The following is a 26760-nucleotide window of genomic DNA, read 5'->3' as shown; positions in this document are numbered from 1 at the left end:
AACTGCGCAGCGGCCGGGGGGAGTGGAGGCACGTCCACGTGCCTCGCTGGTCGCTCTCGGCCTGCCGCCCGGGAGGCCTGCGCGCACATCCCCGACTGGCGCTGGAGGCCCTTGGCGTAGCTTTGCTGGACTCGGCGGCCTCGAAGACAAGGCGTCCTCCCCTACCCCGCGGCGTTCGTGGTCCGGCCCGCATCCGCCTAGCTGCTGCTAGTTGTTGGTTGCTGGTTGTTGGATGCACGCGCTGAGCGCGCGTAGCTAGAGCTCACTTCCTGGGCTGAGTCCCCGGGCGCGGGGTCCCCGCAGCCTGAGCTGTTTGGGTTCTGGGTCCTTGAGCTTTCCGGGCTGCAGATTAGGACCTTGGATGCAGTGCGCTCCGCGGGTGCTCCTGCACCCCCACCAAAGGGCCCAGACCCGGGGAGAAGGAGGCGCGGGGAGGGGGCGCCAATGGTCGTATCCGAAGCCCGCAAGCCAAGATGCTCAGGTAGGAAAATAACCCAAGGCTGCAGGGATCGTAGAATATGGAGAAGGCAGCAACCTTCTCCACAGAGTAGAGTGGTTAAGTGCACAAACTCTGGATTCCTGTCAGGTTCAAATTCCTCTTCCACTTTTTTAGCTTTTTAGGCGTGACCCACACATGACTTCTCCTTTTGAAGCCTCAGATTTGCGACCCGTAAAATGGATATAATCAAAGCTTCACGGGGCTGTTGATGATTAAGTGAGACAATGCTTGTAAAGCTCAGTGCGCGAGGTAGGCATGGGATCCATACTGGCCGTCACCACCCACCCTGCATACGTATACACAACATACAGGGAACTGTCTGTCTCCCACCCATACCCCGGGATTTGCTTTCTGGTTGGTGCCATCTCTCCTTCATACCCTAGTCATTCTATAAATATTTGTCGAACACACTGCTAGAAGTACTTTTTAATTTATTCATTAAATGTTTGCCAGTAACCACTACTTTTCCCATCATGACAACTGAAAAAAAAAGTCAAATTTCCAGAATATTCCCGAGGCTGGCAGCTCCCGTTGGAGGAGGAACTAGACCCTCTGTCCTTGGGATGGGGATGAGGACTCCAGAGACTGCCTGCCCTTGGCTCAGAGGTGTCTCCTTGACCCCTTTCACAGGGAGCCCCAGAGACAGGGCCTGGCGGACAGATCTCCTCCGCTGTCACCCAAGGCCACTTGCAGCATGAAGGCCCCCGTGCAGCAGTCCGCTCGTGGGATGCAGGCCCTCCACCCTCAGCACCGCTGCCGGGTCGGCTGTCGGGTCAAGGCCAGGGCATCGTATGTGGATGAGACTCTGTTTGGCAGCCCCGTGGGCACTCGGCCCAGTGTCCCAGGCTTTGACCCGCCCTGGGTGCAGAAGACTAACGGAACCAGAGCAGTGGGCACCAGGGCGATACAGAGCTCTCCAGGCAAGGGGAGCTGTGAGACCACCCCCTCTGGGGGCAGCACCCCAGCCCTCACGCCAGGGAAGAAGAACAGATACAGGTAAGGGGGGTCCTTTCCTCAGCACATTCACCTGAGGGCCTCTTACAGCGCCCCCTGCTGATCACTTACTGTGTGACTCTGGCCAAGCACGTTGACCTCTCTAAACTGCAACTGACTTATGTGGAAGACAGGATGAGAGATCCCTGCAGAGCAGGACTATAGGACAAGGAGTCCTACAGTGCTTGGCTCTCAGTCAGTATGGTGGTGATGACTGTGAGAGGCCCAGAGAGGTCAGGTGACTTGCCCCACTCACAGCAGAGTTTGGGTCAGGTAACCCGTGAAGTGATGGAGCCAAGGTCCTTTGCGGCAGGTCCTTTTTAGCAAGTCCTTCTGAGCAGGGGTCTGGGTGCGTCTTCATGAATAAATTAGGAAAAATAAGAGCCGATGCTAATGGTTATTGTTAGTTAATTAGAATTCGATTATTTGGGTTATTCCAGATTAGTATTGGCCTGGAGCCGCGTGGTGATGCATGCCTAATTCCAGGAGGCTGAGGCAGGAGGATCTCAGTGAGTTCCAGGCCAGCCCAGCTACATTGTGAGTTCAAGGACTACCTGAAAAGCAAAAGAGAGAGAGAGAGAGACAGAGAGAGAGAGAGAGAGAGAGAGAGAGAGAGAGAGAGAGAGAGAGGTGTCCAGTGAAGAGCCTCAGGGCTCTGTAGGCACTGTTTTCAGTGGCTTGGACTAAGAAACCTTGTGCCTGGGAGGGCATCCATAGCCTACATGCAAACACTGCTCCATTTGTACAACGGGCTGCAGATTTTGGTCCTTGCTGGACCTCCTGGAACCAATCCCCTGGATGCCAAGGGATGGCTGTAATTGGGACTGTCAGTGGCAAGTGACAGTAAGTTTGCTCCAACTGACTTGCCCAAAAAAGGGGCATTTGGAGTTCCTGCATCGGGTCCAAGCTGTCATAACAATGGCCAGTCTCCATCTTAGTGCTGCTTTTCTTCCTTCTGTGTGTCCTCAGTCTCCAGGAGGGTGAGATGGCCATAAGCTACTCTGGGCTGGCTGGTACCCTGTCAGTTTAGGAAGGAGCAAGCCCAGGTGGCAAAAACATCTCTTTCCTAGTTTCATCAAAGATCCTAAGGCAGGGCTGGGTGTGGTAGAGCACACCTATAATTCAAGCACTCAAGAGGCTGAGGCAGGAGGATGCCAGGAGTTCAAGGCCAGCCTGGGCTACAAAGTAAATTCAAAGGTAGCCTGAACTATATAGTGAGACCCTGTCTCACAAAACAAAACAACACAAAAACAACAAAGATCCTAAGGCAGGCTCTCATTGGACAGGCTTGGGTCATGTGGCCTTTCCTGAGCCAATCAATGTAGCCAGGAAGATGGAATATGCAAATTGGCCAGGCCTGGGGCACATGCCTGGTAGTGAGGTCAGGATACTGAAGGACTGAAAAATTTGTAGGGGAAAACAACAGATGGAGAAGGTGCTACCTGAGAGGACTGTGACCTTACTGTGGGTGCCAGGCTGAGACGGGGACGCTAAAGAAGGCAGTGCTCTTCTCTTCTGTGGGTGTCTGGTTGGGGCTGGGATGGGGGTGCTGTTGAGTTCTTAGGGACCACTCATGCCCAACTCACCACAAGTGTTGCTCTTCCCTCTGCCAGGCTGATCAACCACACTCCGTCTTACTGCGATGAGTCACTCTTTGGCTCCCAACCCAAGGGCACCAGCTGGGAGGCCTCTCGCATGGCGAAGGGGGACACAGCAAAGCTCCACACCCTCTTTTGGACACCGCCCGCCACTCCCAGGGGCCGTGACTCTCCCCGCCCCAGGGAGATCCCACTTCGAGCTGTCCATCCAAGTGGCTCCTCCATGACACGGCCCCAGGTGGCAGCTGACTCCCAAGGGTTGTCCCTGGACGGCCCCGAGGTCCCTCGCCCTCTGAGGCGAGAGCGTTCCCATTCCCTCACCTGCCTGAGTGTCCCCAGTGCTGGTCACCCAGCCTCCAGTGCCCCCCACACAAATGGACCTCAGGACCCCAGGCCTCCCCCAGCAGGGATGACCTTCCGGAGCCCTCTGGTGAACCCCAGGGCTCCCTCAGTCAGTGCTTCAGTGCCAGCTACCCCCCGGCGAGGCAGGGGACCCCAGAATCCAAAGCCCCCCTGGAGGTGAGCTGCTTTCACATGAGGAGGGATGCAGCCCCTCGTGGGGCCCCTTCATGAATGGAGGAGCCCCCGAAGGACCTCCATGGCATGGGTGGGCAGTGCCTCCCTTTATCTTGACAGTCCGCTTGCTCTCTGCCTTCTCCCTGATACGTCTCTGGCCCCCTGGAGATGTCCCCTCTGGCCTGTCCCAGCCATACTACGAATCAGTGCCAGTCCAGGGCTTCCGCCTCCTGTTGTCTGGTGGCCATGTGTGACTTGCCACCAGGAGCGGTCCTTCCCACCTCCCTCCCTCCAGGCCAGCTTTCTGCTCAGGACCCAGGGTCCTCCTGAATCTGGAGGCATTAGAGGAGTTTTCTTTGAAATGTGTGTATTTATTTCCACGTATTAAATATATCTGTAGCTCATCAAAGCCAAGAGTGTTACTGATTTTGTTTGCCCTTAGTAAGGCCATAGTTAGGCTGCGCTCACTGTCCAGTTGAAGCTGCCTTTGGAATCCCAGGATCCTGCCCAGGCGATCTGGGCTTTGAGGCTCCTTGTCCCCTTCCCCTCTGCACTGGGATTCCAGGGACCCCCTGGGAAGCCTCAGCATTGGGTTGGTGCCTTCATCCTGGGGAGGGGCCACAGTGGCCAGGGCCAGAGCCACACGTCTGAACATCTGCAGGGGTCAGATGGGCCACAGGGGAACCAGGTCAGCTTCCCTCAGCACAGACAGACTTCGTATTTTGTTGTCAGCTTTTTGAGATGGGGGTCTCACTACGTATCTCAGATTATTCTCGAACTCTCAGTGATCCTCCTGCCTCAGCCTCCAAGTGCTGGGATGACAGGCACATGCTGCCACATCTAGCTAATGCACTTTGAATGTGTTCCCCCACCCATTTTAGTAGGTCCACCAGAAATGCTCTAAGGATAGTTGGCCCCAGGCGGTGCTGTCGGTGGCACTTGGGAGTGGTAGGGACTGTGACAACCTGCAGGCTCTACCATCTAAGGGGTACATGGCTTCCGGGCCCTGCTGCCCTTGTGGGAGACTCGCCTGTCTCAGCCATTACAGCTCTGGGCAGGGACAGAAGGGACTGCGGCCATCGCCTTGGTCCCACCTGAGTCTACCCCTGCTTGGCTGCCCAAAGCCCGAGGCAGAGAAAGGAGCACTCATGGGTAGCGTTCCCTTGAATGTAATTTAAAACTTTTAATTTGAAGAGAATCGTGGGAGCCATGAATGGTAGGGCCTTGACCCTGGCTGGGCAGAGGAGGGCTCACTTCTTGCCCTTGCCCTTGCGCTTGCCCTTGCCCTTGCCACGCTTCTTCTTTTTGGAGCGCAGCATGGAGCGCACCAGGTAGCCCTTCCACACGGCCTGGATGAGCGTGGCCGCCCGCACCATGCGCAGCATCTCGCGCTCGGCCTCCAGCCGCTTCCTGGAGCTGACCTCGCGCTCGGCCTGGATCTGGCTGAACTCCTCCACCAGCACCTGGTGCCGCTGCCTCAGCTCCTCCAGCTGCTGCTTCTCCTCCTTGTGGATAGTCTGCAGGTCCTCGAACTCCTCCTGGTGAGGGGGGCGGGGCGGGGCTCAGGGCGTCCCCTGCACCCCAACCTTCTGGAGGCGGAGGCCCTGCCTGCCCTGGGGCAGACCCGGCTGAACGCACACAGGGCAAGGGAAGAACCTGGATGCAAGAGGTCGGACAGGCTGGGTCGCAGCCCCGCAGCCCCTGAAGGGACTTCTTCACCCTAAGCCTGTTTTTTCTCATCCCATACATGGAGACAACTCCAAAGCCAGGGGCTATTTCTGGGATCAAATGGCCTGATGGATGCAATGTACTGGACCAGGGACCCAGTGCACAGAGGGGACACGGGAGTGGCTGCCGTAGCCGAGGAAGTAGAGACCCCAGGGGACAGACTGTGTCCCGACTGCTCCCAGAGTCCTGCTGCTGTCTGACAGCAGCTCCGGCTGTCACACGCTTCCCTCCCTCTCTGTCTCCTCTCCACTAACACCCAGCAAGCATCTCCTGGAAGCAGAGCGCTTTGGGGCACGCGGCACTGGGTGGACAAGGTCCCTGCCAGCCAGGAACCCACACCCTTACTGGATTCTGTTTGCCTTGGCCGGCAGAGGTGGAACCCAGGGACTTGCACGCCGCGCTGCACTCTGCCACTGAGCACTGAGCCGCCCACCAGCCAACCCTCATCAGAAGCAGAAACAAGACCCCCGCCTGCAGAGCCCTCCCAGGGGCTGCCCACTGCGCTTCCCCAGGCAGCGCGCCTGGCCTCCCTCCACCACAGGGCTGTGTCACCTCCAGTGTGCCCAGGTCGGGACCATGGGCCATCAGCAGCACCTGGAGCAGGGCGGGGGCCTGGGGCTCCCGTTTGTAGGGCACCGCTCCTGCATACAGCCACTTGCACCAGCTCCCACCATGACCAAGACAGAGACGCAGCCTCGCTTGGCCAGAGAGAGCCGGGCCTGACTCAAGGTCGCACAGCTGGTAGGTGGCACAAGATTGGCACCTTCGAGGATAACGGGGGCTGTGTTTCCCCCACACCTGCCCCCTCGGCCCGCAGTGACCCATGGAGGAGTGGAGGTGGGGGTCCCTGCAGGTGAGCAGGCGGGGGCGCTGGAGGAGCAGAGCCGGGTGGGGCAGAGCTGAGTGAGGCCCTTGGAGGCTCAGCTGCCGCCCTTCCCTCCCCACCCTTCACCTCTCTGCCCGGCTGGGGCACCCTGGGCCTGCTGCAGGGCCCCGGGGAAGGCTGGGAATGTGGTCCACACCATGGGTACCTGGCTTCTCCTCCCCTCCGGGGTCTTGGAAAAGCATGAGAAAGAGACTTAGCAACAAATACCTGCTTTTCACTCATCTCCGTGTCATATTTCTGGATCCAGTTCTCGATTTCTGTCTCCACTTTATATTTTTTCTAAAAAAAAATCCAAACAGTTGGTGTCTGATGGGGGACTATAAATAATGACCAGCACAGAGCACTGTGTATCCCAGTGCTGCCAGAGTTCTCAGTTCCCCACTTTACAGATGAGGAGACTGAGGCACAGACATGATAACTCTCTTGGCCAAGGTAATAGAGCCAATGGGTGGTGGAGCTTGGATTTGAGTCACAAGTGGGGCTCCAGAACATTCTAGGCAGAGGGAGCAGCATGTGCAAAGGCCCTGAGGTGGGAACAGGCTGGTGATGTTTAAAGAACAGAAATCAGCTGGGCACAGTGGTCCACACCTGTAATCTCAGCACTTGCCAGGCGGAGGCAGAAGGGTCACTGTGAATTCAAGGCCAGCCTGGGCTACATAGCAAGACTCTGTTTAAAATGAAGGAAAGGAAGGAAGGAAGGAAGGAAGGAAGGAAGGAAGGAAGGAAAATCAGCCAGTGCAGTTAGAATGCAGTGACCAGGCCGGAGTGGTCCCTGATGAGGTCTGAGTGAGCCTGTCACTGAGAGCAGGTCACCAGAAGAGTTTGGATTCCTAGGTAAGGAAGAGGGAAAGGCACTGGGTGAATTTAGATGTGGGGGGGAGACATGACCTAATTTTGTTTTGAAAAGATCAGGTCTGCATCAACAGATGAATGGATAAAGAAAACCTGGTATATAGTGGAGTACTACACAGCCAGGAAAAGGATGCCCTTGAGTCATTTGTAGGAAAATGGATGCACCTTAAGACCGTAATGCTAAGTGAAATAAATCTGACACACACAAAAGGTTAAATATCATGTGGATTCTCTTATATGAGAAACCCAAAGTATACATCATTTAAAAAGCAAAATAAGAGGTAGGAAATAGACTTTGTGGAAATGGGAAGGAAATGGGGAAGACATGAGGGAGGAAAGGGGAAGAGGAAGTAAAATGGATGAAGTTGCAGTATGTTGCTGAGCGTGGTGATACACCCCTATAATCTCAGCGCTTGGGAGGCTGAGGCAGGAGGGTTGCCATGAATTTGAGGCCAGGCCGGGCTCCAGAGTGAGACCCTCCCACAGAGCAGGGGTTCTCAGCTTGTGGGTGGGCTGCTTCAGGGCTGTGACCCCCAGCACTGCCCACCAGGATGACCTGGGTATCTCTGCCTTCCCTTTGGGGGAGGGGCCGTGACTTCCATCAGATGCTCAAAAAAAGGCCTGCGACGCCCTTGGGGGGCGAGAGATGGGGAAGCTGGACGTGTGCTGGTCCTGGTCCGGCCCAGATGAGGACGGAGAGGAGACGCCGCGTGCCCGCCGGGTCACCTCCGCGCTCACCCCCACGGTGTCCTGGTTCTCCCGGGTAGGGTGTGAAGGCGGAAGCTCAGAGAGCCGGGTTCATCGGCCTGAACTTCTTGGCTACTTGCATCCTTTGCACCCGAGACGGTGGGGACTGTCCCCGCCGCGGGTCACAGAGGTCGCGGCCACAGAGCCGGCGCCGCGCGGCACCGCTTCTCGCCCCGGCCGGCCCTGCTCGGCCCCACCCCGCTCCGCACCTTGCGCAGCGCCTGCTCTGCCTCGTGGTTCTCGGACACCAGGCTGTGGTACTTCGAGCGCAGCGTCAGGATCTCCTGCTTCGTCTTGGCCATCCGGGCCTGCGAGGCGCGGAAGTCCGCCTTCTGCTGCTTCTCGGCCTCCTGCTTGGTGCGCAGCAGGCTGTGCTCCGAGAGCTTGAGCACCTGGTGCAGGTGGTTCTTCAGCTCCTGGATCACGAAGTTCTCCTTCTCCACCTGGCCAGGACGAGTCGGGCTTCGTCAGTCCCCGGCCGGTCGCCTTCCAGGTTACTGCCTCAACCTGCCCGGCAGGGGACAGGGACTGCCAACAACGGAGGGGAAACGAAGGGACAGTCTCCGGGTGTGAAGCCCAAGTGTGTCTGAGCGGAGGCAGCGTTCCCGGCCACCCCTCACAGGTCTGGAGCAGCCCCATGTTCCCCGGCTTGGCAGACACTTGGCCGGAAGCAGGAAGGTGTGGGACCCACACGGGCTGCAGGGGGCGCCCCGGGGCTGCTCCTTCCGGCCAGAGCCTGGCTTGTGCCCTGTCCTGGGCTGATTCTAAAACGGGAAGGCGGGTGGAGGGTGGTGTTGTTTTGTCATTTATGATTCTTTTTTTTTTCCTTTCTGGTACTGATGATTGAACCCAGGGTCTTTGCACTGAGCTCCATCCCCAGCCGTTATTTTTTTATTTTGTGTGTCGGGGGGGGGGCGGGGGGGGGGACCCGGAATCCAACTTAGGACCTTGCGCTTGCGAGGCAGGCACGGCACCACTGAGCTAAATCCCCGACCATTTATTTTTCATTTTGAGACAAGGTCTTGCTAAATTGCACAGGCTGGGTTCAAACCTGTGATCTTCCTGCCTCAGCCTCCCGAGTGCTGGGATTATAGGTGTGTGCCACCACATCGGGCTTGAGGATGGCACTGTTTTACAAGCAGCCTTGTCTCGGACACTGTGGCCTGTCTGAACACCCTGCAGCTGTGGCTGGCGTCAGCGGGCAGCGGGGGCACCGGGCTCTGAACTCACTTCCCGCACAGAGCACAGGGCCATAGTCAGCTTGGCCGGGATCCTCAGCACTAAGCTTTTCTTGCCAAATCCCACAACACCCTGGCCGATGTTGCCCCTCACTCTACACTGAGGCTCAATGACATGATGACATCTGCCTGTCTGGAAACACCGGTCCAACTTGAAGAGCCCAAGCTTCAAGACACAGCCTTCAGCCTGCCCTGGACAATGTCCCCTCCGATCTTCCTTCTGCCCTTCCTGGGTAAGCACCCTGAGGCCTGTCATCTGCCCACCCCATAAATATGTCACGCCCCTCTTTGTGCTGGACTCACTGGGGACACAATGGGAGGCCAGGAGGACAAGCCCCTGTTCTCTTGTTGGGGACCCAGACATAAATCAAATAATCACCCACTGCTGAGCACAGAGGACCATGCCTATAACTCCAACGCTCTGGGAAGCTGAGGCAGGAGGATTCTAAATTGGAGTATAGCATGGGCAACTTAGTGAGCCCTGTCTCAAAAACAAAAAGGGCTAGAGATATAGCTCAATGCACAGGCCCTGAGTTCAATCTCTAGTAACACACACACACACACACACACACACACACACACACACACACTAATCACACAAATATTTATCAACAAACTCTGATGAGTGTTTCACGAAGAACTACTCAGGGAGGGTGGGTGGCACATAGCTTTCCAGGGCCTTGCATCTCTCCTCTGTCTGGCGCAATGAAGATGGAAGAGCCTGTGGACACCCGGGGTCTCTACCAGCCCAGACCTGCTCTCCCTGGGAGGCTGCGGAGTCCAGGGTTTGGCTTGGACTACCTTTCCCAGCATCCCTTGTGCCGGGTGTGGCCAAGACACCCACGGAAGTGCTGCCTGCGGCCTCCAGGTGGCGCCCTCGCAGGCCCACAGTTAAATAAGAGTCCCACAGTGGGGACAACAGAGAAGCCAAGTGAGAGAACTCAGACCCCTGACAGCGTCAGACACGGGGCTGCCCGCCAGCGCCAGCCAGCCTTTTCATTACAGTGACACATTTAAGGCAAAACACAGTATGTGTCTGTGGTTCTCATCAGGCTGGAGGTCAGGCTACCATTCCCCTTAAAAATTCTTCTGGCGGGCTGGAGGTAGCTCAGTTCTGTTCTTGGCACTGAAAAAAAATCTAGTGTTTCCACCCCTCCCACTTACCCCTTGCTCTCCGAGATCAAATCCAAGGATAGGACACAAGGCCCCGTTTGATCCATCCCCTGCCCTCTCCTCAGCACTGTCTTTCTCCTTCTTTTGCTCGCCTGTATGTTGGGCTTTTGTTTGTTTGAGATCCTGGGGATTGAAGCCAGGGGGTGCTAGACCACTGAGCTACATCTCCAGGCCTTTTTACTTTTATGTGGAGACGGGGTTTTTTGCTAAGTTGCCCGGCCTGGGATTGACCTTGGGATCCTCTGCCTCAGCCTCCCAGAGTGCTCAGATGACAGGCATGTGCCACCACACTGGGCTGTAAATAAAGTTTTATTGGAACCCGGCCTATTCATTTACATATTGTTTATAGCTGGTTTCACTGGGTAACGGGCAGGGCTGCATTGTGTAGTTGACCATGTGACCCACAGAGCCTAATGCAGTCTACACGGTCCTCTGTAGAATAGTGTCAAAACCTGGCCTGGAAGTTCCTTCCCCCTCTTGGCCCTCTTGCCTGGTTCACTCCCTCTCAGTCTTCATGCCTTGGCTTCAGTGTCCCTGACCCTCTGAGTCCCCATTTGGTTGTCCTATATCATTCTCGTCTACCACCCTGTACTTATCCTTTATTATACTTCCCTGAATTGTAATTAAGTGAGTTAATACCTACCTCCTCAACTGTGAACTCTGAGGCTGAAACCATGTGGGCTTATTTATAAGACCTGTCACCCAGGAAGTGCTCCAAACCTTTGTGGAGTAAATGCATGGCGCAGAGCTATCTCAATCACAGAAAAATTCCCAACAACTGCCAAAGATGTGGGCCAGCTCCTTGCAGGACTGGACTGGTGCTGGGAGCCATACCTCTGTGTGCCTGTTCTTTAGCCTCGCCACCAGTTCTTTCTCGAGCACATTGATGGTCTCCTGGTTCCTCTGGTTCCGTCTGCTGATGTCCTGCAAGAACTGGGCCTTCTCCCGTGCCTGCATGGGGCTGGTGAGGAGCTTCTCGAACAGGAAGCCCCGCAGCTCCACCAGGCTCTCCAGGAAGTTCTGGGCCCCTGCGCTTCTGCACAGTGGCTGCATCTGCAGGAGCTTAGTGGCCTGGGGGTCGCTGAGCAGGACCCTCAGGATGTTCTTGGTGGAGCCCTTGATCTGCCACATGAGCGGCGGGAGGCTGGCTTTGTGCCGCTCCATTGAGAGGCAGCGGTCGCAGAGCCAGGCCTCCTCGGCCTCCTCCGGTGCCTCCTCCTTCAGCCGCCGCGCTTTCTCCTGCAGGTCACCCACACCCTCCAGCAGGGCCTGGCAGAGGGCCCTGTGCTCCCTCAGTGCCCCTGAGATGTCCTCGCGCATCCCCACCAGGGCCTCCAGCGGGTCGGCTGCGTCCCACAGCAGGGTGACCAGCTCCACCTTGTAGATGGCCTCGTCCAGAACGGACATGATCCTCTTGGCCTCGATGGTGGTGAGTTTGGACTTCGGGGGGACCAAGGCTTTCAGTGGCTCAGCCGGCTTTGGAGACAGCTCCGTCTTCAGCGGGATTTGGCTGAAGTCAGGGACTTGGCTGATTGGGGCTGCGGTGAGGATGTCCACAGCCATGTCGGGAGTGGCCTGTGCCTCTGCACACCTTCTTGATGCTCTTTCTGTCCCCAGTGACCCTGTAAAGGAAGGAGGAGGCATAAGCGCCACACGGCTGGGCCTCTGCCCACGCTGTCGACAGTGACAGTCATCTGTGGCACGTTGTGCTCTTGCTCCCAACCTTTCTCTGACAGCAGCTGTGAGCTTGGGGACAGACACTATTTGGGCCACCAAGGAAGGAAGACCTAGGGTGGAGGTGGGTCCCAGGCACAGGCGTCAGGCAGGGAACATCCGGGAGCACAGAGGACAGATTTACACTGCAGGGCTGGGATGGGGCCCAGGGCCAGCTCTCTGCCATGCTGCAGCGGCCCCACCTGCAGATTTATGTACAGGGATCGAGCCACACAGGAGATGGAAGAGGTGACAGGCCGAGCCACCTTGGGAGGGTGAAGTCCCAGCAATGGCCAGGGGCAGGAAGCACCACCTCAGGAGGAGGTGGCAAGCGGGGGGCTGCCAGAGCCCAAACCTGAGGGGTAGAGACTCCCCGGTTCTCCTTCCTCTTGCCTTCTGCTCTGTCAGTGCCTCCTGTTGGCAGGGGTCAAGGACCAAAAGACCCGGGGCTGTGCAGCCGGCAGAGTCCACCACATAGAGCAGGACAGGAGGGGGCAGAGGACGAGGAACAGCAAGTTGTCACTGACTTTTGAGTGTTGATTTTGAAAAGTGGTGGGGAAGCTGGGCATGGTGGCGCACACCTGTAATCCCAGCACGTGGGAGGCTGAGGCAGGAGGATCACCATGAGCTCAAGGCCAGCCTGGACTACACAGCAAGTCTCTGTCTCAAAAAATGAAAAAAAAAAAACCAAACCCAAACAAAAACTTCACTAAAGTTTCAGTGCTGCACCCTGGATTGGATGTTGGAATGGAAAAATGATGTCAGTGGGACAACCGGAGAAATCACAGTGTGCCCATCCCTAAACAGCACTGTAGCCGTCTTGATTTCCCTTTGCTAACAACAGACCCTGTTTTTACGAGATGTGAACATTAGGGGGTGCTGAGTGGAGGCCATACAGAACTCATCGGGCTGTGCTGGCAGTTTTTCTGTAACTCTACGATTATTATGAAATAATAAGCTTATTAAAAAGACCACTTCATAGGGCTGGGGATTTAGCTCAGTGGTTCCGCTGCCTGCCTCAAAAGCAGAAGGTCCTGAGTTTGATCCCTGGTACCAAAATAAATAAATAAATAAAATAAAATTTTTAAAAAGACCACTTCAGAAATCCACAGTGACAGTCAGAAATCACGAGTTTATGTGGGCTCCGAAGCACATGCCGAGAGCGGAAGCTTTGCGGGGCCCCCACCTGGGTGCCAGTCCTCGCTGGTGACTCTGGCCGCTTATTTAGCCCCCACATCCCGGGTTCCCTCGGCTATAAAACAGGAATCTGCAAGACCGCTGGGAAGTTCCTAGCACAAGTGCTAGATGCTGAGTGTTCAGTAAATACTGACCACTGGTCCAGGGAAACAGCAACTTCAAGTTGGGGACTGGTTTACGATGTGCCCATGGATTGCCAAAAGCTTGGGATCGGGGTCCCCTGATGCCACCCCACCCTGGCCTGCCCCTCTCCGTCCCTGCCCCTATGTGAGGCACCGCCATCAATGTCTCTAGATGAAATTCTTTACACCTGTCTTTCTCAGGTAGGCCCCAGGGAAAGCTGGGCTTTATCCACTTTAATCACCACTATTTACACAGGGCTGAAAAACCAGCCATCATCGAGAGACATGTGCTGCCACCATGGTGGGGGCTAACCTGCTTGTGTCAACCTGACCAGCTTAGGAACTACCTAGGGTGCTGGGGGGCCACATTTCTGGGTCATGGAGGTGTGGCCTTGGAGCATTCTTCTGCCACAATGTTCCTGCCTCAGAGCTAGCTCTCCATGGACTGAATTCCCTGAAACTGTGAGCCAAACTAACTCCTCCTTTCAGCTGCAGGTATTGGGTATTGCATCTCAGCAACAGGAAACCTGAGTAGAACAGTTACTGATGCCATTTTTAGTTTCATTGTGGATGTGAGAAATGATGTGTTTTTTTGAGACAGTCTCGCCATGTGGTTCAGGCTGGTCTTGAACTCACTATGTAGCCCAGGTTGGCCTCAAGCTCAGCAATCATCCTGCTTCAGTCTCCCGAGTGCTGGGATTACAGGTGTGGGTCACCACTCCTGGCTTGAGAAAGGTTTTAAAGAGAGAGCCACTAGGGTTCAATGAATTACAAAGAGTTCTGAGTTGGGTGACGGAGAGAAGGGTGACGCCCTTGAGAATCCCAGCCAATGGGGAGAGGAAGTTTGGATGGAGGATGACAAGTTCCATTTCAAACTCCTTGCATTCTGGTTGCCATGCCTGGAGTGTGCAGTGGGCAATGACATCTTGGCTTTCTGTGACCCATTTCCTTTGTGGGATGTGACAGCACCTGAGTTTTCCTTTGAGGAACACTTGCTTTCTCTTGACTTCCAAAGCCCATGTGCTGAGCATTTAGTTGCCAGCCTGGGATGCTACTGGGAGGGGAGATCTTTAGGAGGTGGAGCCTAGTGGAAAGGAGTGTAGGCTTTGGGGGCTAAGTCTGTGAAGGGGATATTGGGACCCTGACCCTCATTCCTGGCCACCACAAAGTGAGTGATTTCCTCTATGAGCTTCCGCCATGATGCTTCTGCTTCACCACACGGCCAAAGCCATGGAGCCAGCTGACCATGGACTGAGACCCTGAAACTGTGAGCCAACAAAAATCTTTCCCCCTTCTAAACTGTTTGCCTCAGGTATTCTGTTACAGTGATGGAAAGCTGACACAGCAGTCTCGATGACACTGTCAGTTGAAGAGCTCTGCACACTTTCTCTTGAAGAGGGGACCCATGCATGGGAATGCTTCAGGGCATTCCTGAAGATCCTGCTACCCAGATGCCCAGAACTTTTTGGCTCCTGTCCATCCTGAAGATGGTTCTTTGGTGTTCTCTTCATCCTTTTGCTTAGCCAGGCTCAGCTTCTGTTGCTTACAATCAGAGACCTGAGCTGATGAAATATCATGGGTCATGGTATCCTGTGAGCAGAGAGGCTAGAGTGGAAATGTGAATGCAAGAGAAAAGGAGGAGATATATGAAGCCACAAAAGATTATCTTCAAGCTGGATGTGGTAGCACCATCTGTAATCTTATCCTCTAAGAGGCTGAGGCAGGTGGATCATAAATTCAAGGCCAGCCTGGCCTACATAGCTAGACCCTGTCTTAAGAAAACCCAAATAAACCAAAACAAAAAGATTATCTTCAGTTCACCAAAACAAAGAGTAAATGTCGAGGAGGGAATTAAAAAAAAAAAAAAAAAAGATTTAGAGTAGCCAGGCATGGTGGCCCATGGGATAAACCCAGCACTCCAGGACGTTGAGGTAGGAGGATCACAAGTTTGAGCTCAGCCTGAGCAACTGAGCAACTTAGTGAGACCCTGTCTCAAAATAAAGAAATGGCTGAGGACCTAACTCAGTGCAAAGGCCCTGGGCTCAAATCCTAGTACTGCAAAAAACTGAAAAGAAACAAGCAAACAAACAAAAACTAAAGTGACCTAGAACCAGCAAGAAAGGGAGCTGCATCCGATGCTATGGCTGCTTCACGAATGAGGCTAAAATGAGGATAAAATGGGTCCCGAATCGGGAACCCTTTCGGGAACTGAAGGTGGAGGTCAAGAAGGGTGTCGTCTTGGGTTGCTCACTTGGCTTCTGCTCAGCTGAGGTCGTGAGTCCCTTTGTGGCTTTTCCTGAAGATGAAGTTCTCCAGGCAGCCTCGGAGCTTGGGCAGCCCCTCTGAGGAAGAAGGATCCTCGTGCAAGGCCCCGGGACGAAGGTGAACCAAGTATTTAATGAGCGCGCTTCCCCACCGTCCCCGAAGCTCTCGGGCATAAATCAAAAGCGCGATTCCTGCAGAAAGCGGCCACAAAGGCAGCGTTTTCCGAAATGTTTCCAATTTGCTTTCAGTCAAATTACCTCTTTTGCTTTAAAGGGCAAACTTGTTTTCTTTGATTATGATGCCGCCCGTCAACTCCTGACAGCTCATTTGCGTGAACAAGAAAAAGCCTGCGGAACCGGGCTTGGGGGGGATGTTTCTGACTCCGCTGACAAAAATCACCAGAGTCTTTTCCTTGAGTTCTAACACAATCACTTCACGTCCCTTTTAATGGCACCAACCTTAATATTGAAATCGTTGCCAACTTCAGCCTCCCCCTTTAAAATTCCTGCCCTGACAGTGAAGCGAGATTGTTAATGGATGGGGAACTTTAATTGGATCTTCCCTTTATTTGTCATTAATTCTGCTGATGAACTTTATAAATGGAAATATATCTTTATCATGCAAATTATACCTCATTGTCATCGTCATTTAAATAGGCCTGTTGGATATTTTATTACTTTTGCTCTCAGAACATTTTACAAAAAAAAAAAGAAAAAGATTTGAGCTCAGTAATTTTTTTTCCTCAGAGAGAAAAAAGGGAAGAAACCCCAACACCTGTGACACTCTACATGGGGAAGCAGGAGGTATTTAAAGACAAAAACAGTTGGGTGCAGTCAGATGTGGGTATATGCTTATGATCCCCGCACTAGGGAGGCTGAGGCAGGAGGACAGTGATTTCAAGGTCAGTATGAGTTACATGGCAAGTTCAAGGCCAGCCTGGACTACATAGTAAGATGCTCTCTTAAAACAAAAATATAAACAACAAAAAACTAAATAACAGGTACAGTGGCACATGCCCATAATCTCAGCTACTCGGGAGGCTGAGGCAGAAGGATTGCAAGATCAAGGCCAGCCTGAGCAACTTAGTGAGATTGTCTCAAAGAAACAAAAAGGGCTGGGGTGTAGCACAGTGCTACAGTACTTGCCTAGCATGTGTGAAATCCTGGGTTTAATTCCAAGTACTGCAAGAAAACAAAAACAAACAAACATCCCAGAGTGTGGGGTGTGGGTCTCATTTTAAGGGCTTCTACTTTAATATTGGCTAACTCTTGAGAACTACTATGTGCCGGACTGTGATCTACAGCTTCCTACTAATGGGTTCCTCTAACCCTCACTGGTGCTCTTGTTGCCTCCATTTTAGACAAGGAAAGGGCAACAGAGTGAGGGTGAGGCACTTCTAGCTCCTACATTGCTCCCAGCTGAGATTTCAGGCCAAGCTGTCTGCCTCAGAAGCCTGCCCCCTCATAACCACTGCTCTGTACATACTTTTTATTTATTTATTTTAAATTTTGAGATGGAATCTTGCTACATTGCCAAGGCTGGCCTGGAACTCAAAATCTTCCCACGTCAGCCTCCTGCTTCAGCTACAGGTGGGTAGCTTTTGATTTTAAGACTAACTTCTATGGTGCAGGTAGTAGAGTGAGCTTTTGCAGGGCTGGTTTCAGTGAGTCCTGTCAAGGAGAGACCTAGAGAACAGGTGAGTTCAAGATTCAGTTCCTGGCTGGGCGAGGTGGTACACACCTGTAATCCCAGCACTTGGGAGGCTGGGGCAGGAGGACCAAGGGTGTGAACCCAGCTCGGGCAATTTAGTGACTCAGTGAGACCCTGTCTGTCTTACTCACTTTCCTCACTGCTGAGACACAACACAGGATACCCACAACTTAAAGGAAAAGTGGTTTATTTTGGCTCACAGTTTGTAGGGGTTTCAGTCCATGCTCTGGTGGCTCCAAGGTAGGGTGGTATGGCAGAGGGGCCTGGTGGAGGAGAGCTGCTCACCTCATGGTGTCCAGGAAGCAGAGGGAGAAGGGGGGAGTTGGGGAGGGAGATAAATCCATCCAGGCCCCGCCCCCATGACCACACCCCACCTCCTAACAGCAAGTCAGCCATAGCGCCAATGACCTAGTTGTTAGGCAGGCAGGAAGTTAGATGCTGGCAGGCCTGAGGGACAAAGGCGGGGAAGCACCCACAATAGCATGCCCTGCTGTTTGGGCAGAGAAACATATCAATGCAGAACACATTTATAATCATTTGTTAGGTCTCAAACCCGAAGTGATGCCATGGAGCACAGTGACATCTTAATGTCACCCACTGTGCATCTCTTCTGATACCTGGCCAGTGGCCGTCTAACTCCAGGACAAGGCACAGAGCATTCCTGGCTGCCTAAGCCCGGGCTCCCTGAGAGCAGGAAGGGAAACATTCCCTGCCTTGGGTGGGGACCTGGTTTAAATTAAGAGCTTATCTTCTGTGAGTCTCTTACATGATTAAAGCCCTTGAGGAAACACTGATCATCTAAAAAGTTCAGGAAGTCATTTTCCAATTCCTAAGAAAAGTAACTTCTAAGTGAAATCGTGATAAACACCATAATTATCCCAGTTCCCTGGGGTGAAGAGTAAACTCTATCCAAACTTGCACTTGGTTCAGACACCTCTGTGGCCCTAGCCACCTCCTTGCTCGAAGGCATAACTCTGTGTGTACCTACTTTACAATAAATTCTACCTAGACTGCCACACGGCCACCTGTGTGACCTGAATGAATTCTTTCATCAAGGACCGAGGACCAGGGAAGTGAGGGGCTAGTTCCTCTCTGCATCAGGACCCAGCTTCCTGGTAACACTACCCTCCTCCAAAAGCCCCACCTATGAGCACATGGGGCTCTTGGGAAACAGGTAGATATAAACCATAAGCTGTCTCAAAATAAATAAGGTTGGCATGGTGGTGCAGACCTGTAATCCCAGCAATTGGGACGCTGAGGCAGGAGGATCTCTGTGAATTTAAGGCCAGCCTGGGCTACATAGTGAGACTGGGTCTCAAAAATAAAATAAAAATTTAAAAAGGACTGCTCTAAGGGCCATGGATTTAGCTCAGTGGTTCCACTGCCTGCCTCAAAAGTGCAAGGTCCTGAATTCAATCCCCAGTACCCCCCCCCCCCAAAAAAACTGCTCTAAAAATATAAAATCTTAAAGTTGCAACACTTTAGTGGGTGATAAAATCAATTTACCAGTTGCAACTAGCATTAAAAGTAAACAAAATACAATAGAAAATATCAGAGTGTACTACGTGTAGTAAGTACAGTTTTTGTTTTTTCAGGGCTGGGAATTGAACCCCAGTCCTCATGCATGCTAAGCACGCACACTCTCACTGAGCTGTGCTTTCAGCCTACAGAATTCTTCTGTAATTAAACACATGTGCTGGGCTGGGAAGGAAAATGTATTTCTTTGGTTTGTGGTTAAAAGAACAACCTGTGTTTGAAAGTCCCCGTGACGAAGGCACTTGATTGGCCGAAGGATAGAACCTGCTGCTATACTGTGAAAGCTAAGGTTAAAAAGATACTTTTACCTGATGCTCTGTACTCCTGTATTTCAAATGTTCCTGATTTTTAATTCCTTTGACTCTCCATCAGCTGGGGCCTGAAGGGAAGAGGGGTGCTTGCGTGTGTGTGTGCACGGGCATGTGGCATTTGCTTGCATGAAAATACCATCACTCAGTCGGGGTTCTCAGCATGCACACTGCTGACACTGCAGGCCAGGTACCTTCTGCGGCACCCTTGCCTCTGTGTCAGGATGTTTGCCCACATGCCTTGGAAGGGAAATTGGGATCCCAGCCTGGGCGGACCCTCCCTGCCAGGGCTGCTGGAGTAACTTCCCAAGTCCCTTCTGTCTGGATACACCGGTCCCAGCCAAGTCCAGGTGCTGGGGGCACAGGGAGGGTCTGAGAGGCCTCTCTGAAGGCCAGGGCTTCCTGTCCTCTGTTGAGGTGCAAAGCAGGTGGAGTCAGCCTCAAGGCCCTGAGCCCTTCTCTCCCTGGGCACAAAGGGAAATGCGTGGGAACTTAGCAATGGAGCAAGCAGAGACTCGCCCCTCTAATTTAGGGGTTCACTGGGACGGAGTTTAGACCTAGGCTAAAGCCATGCTGACTGGCCTGTGTTGCTGCAAGGTGCCCACCCTGCCTCTCTCTCTGCAGCTTCTGTGGCTGCTGCTTTTGAGCCCTGGCTGTCGGGGGTCTGGGAGGAGGTAGGACTGGGAAAGGGATGGTGGCTTCAAGTGTTGCCCTCTCCCCTCTCACAGATAAGGCGAAATGGAAGGGGACTTTGGGACACGTCCCAGGCTCACGCTGAACTCCACCCCATCAGCACTTCTTAGCCTGTGGCCCGGTCTGGTGAACCTGGTCCTTCCGGATGGACTGGGGAGCAGACCCTGTGATGTGAAGGGCACAGCCACCTCCCTCCCTGCTGGAGGTGAGGGCCTGGGAGCTGGAGGGGGTGGGGGACAGGTTGGCACGGTGGCAGACACAGGATGGCAGGGCACAGGTTCAGCAGGCTCCAGGGAGCCAGGAGAGAGATGGGTGTGGCCCCACCAGGGACAGGGCAGTGGCTATGGAGGAGCAGAGGGTGGCAGAGATGCGAAGGCGCAGTCAGCAGTGAGCTGGGCGAGGGAGTGGGCAGAGCTCAGGACGAGGCCCGTCCCCGGGTAGAGGCGGCCATGTGTGGCTGTGATGTTACCCAAAGGGCAGAGGCCAGAAGAGGAGCAGGAGAAGATGCCCACTGCTCTTGTTCCCCCAGCTGCAGTCACTTTGGATGTTCCTTTTGTCAGAAACCAACTGAGACGCGGAATGCGCAATTTCTGCTCCTTTAAGGGCTACCTCTAAGGCTAATCCTCCCCAGAATGGAACAGAGCACGCTGTATGGCCAGCAGACTCTCTGTTTTTCCTGCAGAGATCTCAGGACATGGGTATTTTTCATAGCTCCATCGAGGGATAATTTAATCACCATAAAATGCACCCAGTATAAGCGTGTAACTCCACGACTATTTAAAAAAAAGATTGTTTTTTTTGAGACAGGGTCTCACTATGTAGTTCAGGCTGGTCTTGAACTCACTATGTGCCCAGGCTGGCCTCGAACTTGTGGTGATCCTCTTGCCTCAGCCTCCAGAGTGCTGGGATTTATGGGCTTGCGCTACCATGCCCAGCCCATTTTTATAAATGTATACAGTCATGCCACATCACCACAGTCCATTTGCACAACATTTCCATCACTCCCCCCAAATTCCCATGAGCTAATTTGCCAACATTCTCTGTTCCAACCCACACTGGCTGTTTCTATTTCCTATAAATGAAATCATATAAATGGAATTATGCAGTGTGGTTCTTTGTTTAGCATAGCAGTTTTAAACCAGGGGCAACATTACCTTCTAGGAGATATTTGGCAGTAAAATGGAGGCATAGCTGGTTGCCACAACTGGGAGAGGGAATTGCTGGCATCTAGTGGGTAGAGGCTCATGGCCCCCCTGTGTCATACAATACACAGGGTGGTCCCGCATAACAGAACTGTTTGGTCCAAAATGTCAGCAGAAAGCCATGCATGGTGGCACACACTTGTAATTCCAGCACTCAGGAGACTGAGGTAGGAGCATCACTGAGCTTTCAAGGCCAGTGAAGGCTACACAGTGAGTTCAAGGCCAGCCTGAACTACACACCGAGACCCTGTATCAAAAAAAAAGAAAAAGAAAAAGAAAAGAAAAAGCCAACAAAGCTGTGGTTCAGACCCCTAACTTACTATAACACTTCTGAGATTCACCCATGTTGTAGCATGTATTAGTATTGTTTTTGTTGTTGTTGTCAGATAATATTCCATGGTATAGAAATAATTTCAATTATTCATTCACTTGTTGATAGACATTTGGGTTCTTTCCAGTTTGGGGCTATGAGGATGAATGCTGCTAAGAATGTTCACATATAAGTCTTTTTTTTTTTTTGGTACTGGGGATCGAACTCAGGACCTTGTGCTTGCAAGGCAGGCAAGGTGCCGCTGAGCTACATCCCCAGCCCCACATATAAGTCTTTGTGTGGACACACATTTGCATTTTTCTTGAGTCAATTCTTAGGAGAGGAACTGCTAGTGAGTGTATGTTTAACTTTTTCAGAAACTGCCAAACCATCATTCCAATGGGTCAGACCATTTTATGTTCCCTCCAGCAACGCACAAGAGTGCCAGTTTCTATGCGTTCTTGCTTCTATTAATTGGCATATTACATTGTTTTTCAGATGTTTAACCAATCTTGCATTTCTGGAATAAATCTCCCTTGGTCACGGTGTACAATCCTTTTTGTATGTGCTGAATTTGGTACGGCAATATTTTGCATCTATTTTCTTGAGGGATGTTTTCTGTAGCAGGACTTGGCAAATTTTTTTCTATATAGGGCCAAATAGTAAATATATTTGGCTTTACGGCTATATTGTTTCTTCACAACTGCTCAACTCTGCTGTTGTAGCACAAATGCAGTCATTAATAATATGTAAGGCACATCTGTAATCCTAGCACTCTGGGGGGCTGGGGCAGAAGAATTGAAGTTTGAGGGCTGGGGATTTAGCTCAGTTGTTCCAGTGCCTGTCTCGCAAGTGCAAGGTCCCAAGTTCCATCCCCAGTACAAAAAAAAAAAAAGAATTGAAGTTTGAGCCTACAGTGGGCAATTTAGCCACTTAGGGAGAATCCAAATTTTAAAAAATAAATTAAAAAGGGGGCTGGGGATGTAGCTCAGTGCAAAGGCCCTTAGCTGAATACCCAGTGTGTGTGTGTGTGTGTGTGTGTGTGTGTGTGTGTGTGTGTGTGTGTGTGTGTGTGTGTGGTAAATTGGCATGCATGTGTTCTGAGAACATTTTATTTACAGAAACAGGAGATAAGTCAGATATGGCCTTTGAGTTATAGTTTGCTGATCCCTGGACTCTATGTCATCCATGCTTGCCTTGAACTCAAGATGATCCTCCTGTCTCAGCTTCTCACGTGCTGGAATTACAGGTATGTACCACCTTGCCCACCTACATTGATTTTCTTGGTACCGGGGATCGAACTGAGGACCTTGCACTTGCAAGGCAGGCATGGTGCCACTGAGCTATATCCCTGGCTGCTACATTAATATTTTACAAGCCAAACAATAGTGTCATTGTTTGGCTTATAAAATACATTGCTTTATATCATCTTATCTTTTTTTCAGTTCTGGGGATGGAACCCAGGGCCTCATGAATGCCAGGGAAGGGCTCTAACCACTAAGCTACATCCCAATCCCAGTCTTTTTTTTTTTTTTTTTGGTACCAGGGATCGAACTCGGGTCCTTACGCTCGCAGGGCAGGTGGCAGAACCACTGAGCTAAATCCCTGGCCCCCCAATCTTGTTATTTTTATTTATTTGGTACCAGGGATCAAACTCAGGACCTTGCACTTGCAAGGCAGGTGCGGTGCCGCTGGGCCAAATCCCCGGCCCAATCTTATATTTTTTTAATGAAGAGACAAAATGAGAAAAATATGTTACTTTCTATAGGATGAGTCATTGTTATCATAGCTTCTTCTAATTCTTTCAACACGCTTTCTCTAGTTCCTTAAACCTATTTACAATAGCTGCTTTGAAGCCTTTATGTGCTGAATCCAACATCTGGGAAGATACAGACAGTTCCTATTCACTGCTTTTTCTTTTCCTGTGTATAGTTACACTTTCTTGTTTCTTTGCACCTTTCACAATTTTTTGTTACGTGCTGGAATTTTAGATAAAAAAATTGTATTCTGCATTCTGAGCTTTTCTTCCTAATGATAGTTGTTCTTCCTTTGGTTGTGTGTTTGGTAAATAACTTCTTGGACTAAATCTGTCCAGTCTGTCTCTTCTACAATGTGTGACTCTATTTAATTTTTTTTTCTTTTTTATATTATAAAATCTGACTTCCTAGGGCTCATTCCTGTATCTCATAGCTTCAGGTTCTGCCAGAAATCAACCAGAAGTTGTGCTTAAACGCTTGGACCCTGTATGGCCTCCGTCCTCTGCTGGCAAATGTAGTCAATGGTCAGGTCCTTTTCTTTCTTTTCTTTTGTTCTTTTTGGAGCCAATGCTCCAGATCAAGTGATTCCCTTCTGCAGTGGCAGTGAGGCCGCTGGTTGTCATGGGGTGCCCACCTGGCTGAACTATGGTGCTCAACAGGGCCTGGGCAATGCAAGAAGCCCCAGGTGAGCACACCACAGCCGCCAGCTTCAGGAGTGGCCATGAATCAATGCTCTCAGTTGGTTGTTTGCCTTGGTTGGTTTTCAGAATGCTGAAATAGCACTGGACAGTTTCATTAGCTTTCCAGTTGTTTTTTTATTTTATTGTGGTAAACATAACATAAAGTTTACCATTTGTTATGGCTTCTAGCTAGATGTCCCCTCAAAAGCCTCATGCACTCACAGGTGGGGGTTTTCAGAGCTGGCTGAATACAGGGTATGTGGTGCTGGGATTAAGGGTGTGATTAGTCCGCTGATTGGTTTGGCATAGCTCTAGTTGTGGATAGTGGGAAAGCCCACGCTGGGTGTGGGTGGGTAGGAATAAAAGGGAAAGGGAGGTTGGCTGCTGCTGCTTCACTTTGCTGCCTTCTGCCTGCCATGAAGTGTTTCTCCTCTGTGATGCCACCCTGTCTTGGAGCCAGCCGACTATGGACTGAAACCTCTACAAACTGTGAGCTAAAATAAATCTTTCCTCCTTTACTTCTGAGTGTCAGATATTTTGTCTCAGCAATGAGAAAGTAACTAAGACACTATTTTAACTGTTTTTAGGAATACGCTTCAGTAGCATTAAGAATATTACGTTTATGTGCAACTATCACTACTATCCATCCCCAGAATGTTTTCATCACCCCAAACTGAAACTCTGTACTCATTAAGCAAAAATTCCTCATTCATTCCTCCTTCCCATGGGACCTGGTAGCCAACATTCTAGTTTTTGTCTCTATGAGTTGGAATGCTATAGATACTTCATACTAGACAATATTTTTCATTTTGTGCCTGTTATTTTCATAATGCCTTCAAGGATCATTCATGTTGTAGCAGATGTCAAAATTTCTTTCTTTCCTTTTTTTTTTTTTTTTTTTGATATGGGTCTTGCTGTGTAGTTCAGACTGGCCTTGAACTCACTATACAGTACCCCAGGCTGGCCTCAAACTCACACTGATCCTCCTGCCTCAGCCATCATCACGCCTTCTCCAGTGCTGGGATTACAGGCGTGCGCTATCATGCCTGGCTAGAATTTCATTCATTTTTATGGCTGAATAATATTCCACTGTATGGATAGTGACTACATTTTGTTTATCCACTCATCCATCAATGGACAGCAGTTGCATTTTGAGAAGGGGATTTGTTAGGGATTTGTTAGGAGGGGATTCTATTGCTATGACCAAATACCTGAGAAAAAAAACTTGAAGGAAAGATTTATTTTGGCTCACAGTTTCAGACATTTCAGACCATGGTTTGCTGGATCCATTGGCTGGAGGCACGACTCATGGTGGTCAGATGTGGAGCACAGCTGCTCACCTCATGGCAGCCAGGAAGCAGAAAGAAGGGGAAGGAACAAGAGAAGAAGGGGCCAGGGACAAGATACAGTCCCCAAGGTCACACTCCCATGATGCACTCCCTTCAGCCAGGCCATTGCCCCAGTGACACCTTCAAATTGGTCCCTCATGACGCATTCACCTTCCAAACACAAGAGATCTGGGGGACGCCTTAGATCTAAACCGGAACAGGATCTATCCAGCTTCTCGTGCCATCATTCTGGAAGTGGATCTCCACGGTGTGATTTTACACCCATCTGTACTACACTATTTCATTAGTGGCTCCTCCAGTCTCAGGCTCCATGATGTGAGTGATGAGGTTTCCTTTATTGATTGCTCCCCCCAACCATCCTTAATGAGCACTGTGTAAATATCGCTGAATATATGAATATTTAATATGTGGACCAAGGGCATCTCCTTGGAGCTGTATTAAGCAGGATGAGTCAAGGTTGGATGTGTTTTAGGGAAAACAAAGTTGCCACTACTTTCTGAGCACTGTTTGTACAGCACTGCTCCTGTGCCAACCACTTCACAGCCTTGCCTCTTGTAATCCTCCTTGTAAGAAACTCTTTAAGAGCAGACAATGATCAACTGGCCAAAAGAAAAAAAAAAGTAGACAATGAAGCTGGGCGTGGTGGCACACACCTGTAATCCTAGCACTTGGGAGGCTGAGGCAGGACGCTGCAAGTTCAAGGACAGCCTGGACTACATAGTGAGTTTAAGGCCAGTCTAAACTACACAGCAAGACCCTGTCTCAAAAAGAAACAAAGAAAGAAAGAAAGAAAGAAAGAAAGAAAGAAAGAAAGAAAGAAAGAAAAAAGACAACAAGATCATATTTTAAGGACAGAAATGGGAGTTAAACTCCAGAGTTAATATGAAAGACAAAAATCATATAATCAAAATAATTTAAGCACTTACTCTAGTACTTTCTGTTGAGTGCTCACCTTGGGCAGGAAAGTGGGCTACTTAGAAACGACTCTCTCACCCTCACCATCTATATTTGACTGCAAATAAATTAATGATGTCTCTACTTGACTGGTATCCCAGCTATTTATTTATTTATTTATTTATTTATTTATTGTGGTATTAGGGATTGAATCAGGGCCTTTTACACTGAGCTACATTTTTTTTTTTTTTTTTAATTTTGACACAGAATCTCGCTAAATTGCCCAGGCTGGGCTCCAACTTGCGATTCTCCTGCCTCAGCCTACCAGAGTGCTGGGATTCCAGGAGTGTGTCACGGCGGCGCCGGGCTCATCCTCGTTTTAGAGAAGAGGGGGCCAGGGAATGGTCAGGCGGAGAGGGCAAAGTAGGGGCAGGGACCCTAAAGAGGATGATGCCTTGCGGAGTGGGAGGGCAGACTGGGGCAGGGCTTGAGAGCAAGATCCTAAACAGGGTGGGGGCTACTGAGTTTTGTGGAGCCCAGGAAGCGTGGGCTAGACCTCGATCTATATTTCCCTCACCCTCAACCCTTTCCCACATGTTACTCACCTCCTCTGAAGGCTCGAGTATCTCTCCCCGACAGAGGTTTCTCGGTCTTGCGTTGCTAGGTTACCCGCCAATCTCAGAAGGCGGGACTTGGCGTCTGACTGACTTTCCTTTTCACCATTCAATCCCTTATTTTGCTCTGTTAGCTCCACCTCCTGAATTCTGACCAATCAGAAGCACCGTCCCTCTGAC

The 26760-nt window shown here is 51.4% G+C and overlaps 2 protein-coding genes across 7 annotated transcripts; one reads left to right on the top strand and one right to left on the bottom strand.

Annotated features, from left to right (window-relative positions):
• Positions 1-20: 20 nt before the first annotated feature.
• Rita1 (RBPJ interacting and tubulin associated 1) lies at positions 21-4015 on the top strand. 2 transcript variants are annotated; one of them, XM_004843744.4, is made up of 4 exons: positions 21-481; positions 614-748; positions 1130-1495; positions 3106-4015. In XM_004843744.4, exons 3-4 carry the CDS (start codon positions 1194-1196, stop codon positions 3611-3613), a joined length of 810 nt encoding a protein of 269 aa, XP_004843801.1. In that variant the 5' UTR covers positions 21-481; positions 614-748; positions 1130-1193; the 3' UTR covers positions 3614-4015. The 2 variants fall into 2 exon arrangements, with proteins under 2 accessions (XP_004843801.1, XP_004843800.1); XM_004843743.4 differs by lacking the exon at positions 614-748 and having other exon boundaries at positions 28-481.
• Positions 4016-4769: 754 nt separating this feature from the next.
• On the bottom strand, positions 4770-26718 carry Drc10 (dynein regulatory complex subunit 10). 5 transcript variants are annotated; one of them, XM_004843741.3, is made up of 5 exons: positions 26572-26718; positions 11065-11852; positions 8029-8262; positions 6428-6499; positions 4770-5144 (listed from the first exon to the last, which is right to left on the bottom strand). In XM_004843741.3, exons 2-5 carry the CDS (start codon positions 11791-11793, stop codon positions 4857-4859), a joined length of 1323 nt encoding a protein of 440 aa, XP_004843798.2. In that variant the 5' UTR covers positions 11794-11852; positions 26572-26718; the 3' UTR covers positions 4770-4856. The 5 variants fall into 5 exon arrangements, with proteins under 5 accessions (XP_004843798.2, XP_021113103.2, XP_021113102.2 ...); XM_021257444.2 differs by lacking the exon at positions 26572-26718 and adding an exon at positions 19082-19152; XM_021257443.2 differs by lacking the exon at positions 26572-26718 and adding an exon at positions 17523-17575.
• Between the last annotated feature and the right edge of the window lie 42 nt (positions 26719-26760).

The sequence above is a fragment of the Heterocephalus glaber genome, unplaced genomic scaffold (assembly GCF_053883595.1).
Source record: "Heterocephalus glaber isolate CG9 unplaced genomic scaffold, H.glaber_assembly_v1.0 deba00001687, whole genome shotgun sequence".
NCBI classification, from domain to species: domain Eukaryota; kingdom Metazoa; phylum Chordata; class Mammalia; order Rodentia; family Bathyergidae; genus Heterocephalus; species Heterocephalus glaber.
Note: the sequence above shows the minus strand (reverse complement) of the source record. Positions and strands in the feature narration are given on the sequence as shown.

Coding starts and splice junctions, on each gene's coding strand:
- Rita1 (XM_004843743.4), top strand. Junction 1,496..3,105: donor GGGAAGAAGAACAGATACAG/GTAAGGGGGGTC, acceptor TCCCTCTGCCAG/GCTGATCAACCACACTCCGT.
- Drc10 (XM_004843741.3), bottom strand. CDS start 11,793: ATGGCTGTGGACATCCTCACCGCAGCCCCAATCAGCCAAGTCCCTGAC. Junction 8,263..11,064: donor TAAAGAACAGGCACACAGAG/GTATGGCTCCCA, acceptor CGTCCTGGCCAG/GTGGAGAAGGAGAACTTCGT. Junction 6,500..8,028: donor CAGAGCAGGCGCTGCGCAAG/GTGCGGAGCGGG, acceptor ATTTTTTTTTAG/AAAAAATATAAAGTGGAGAC.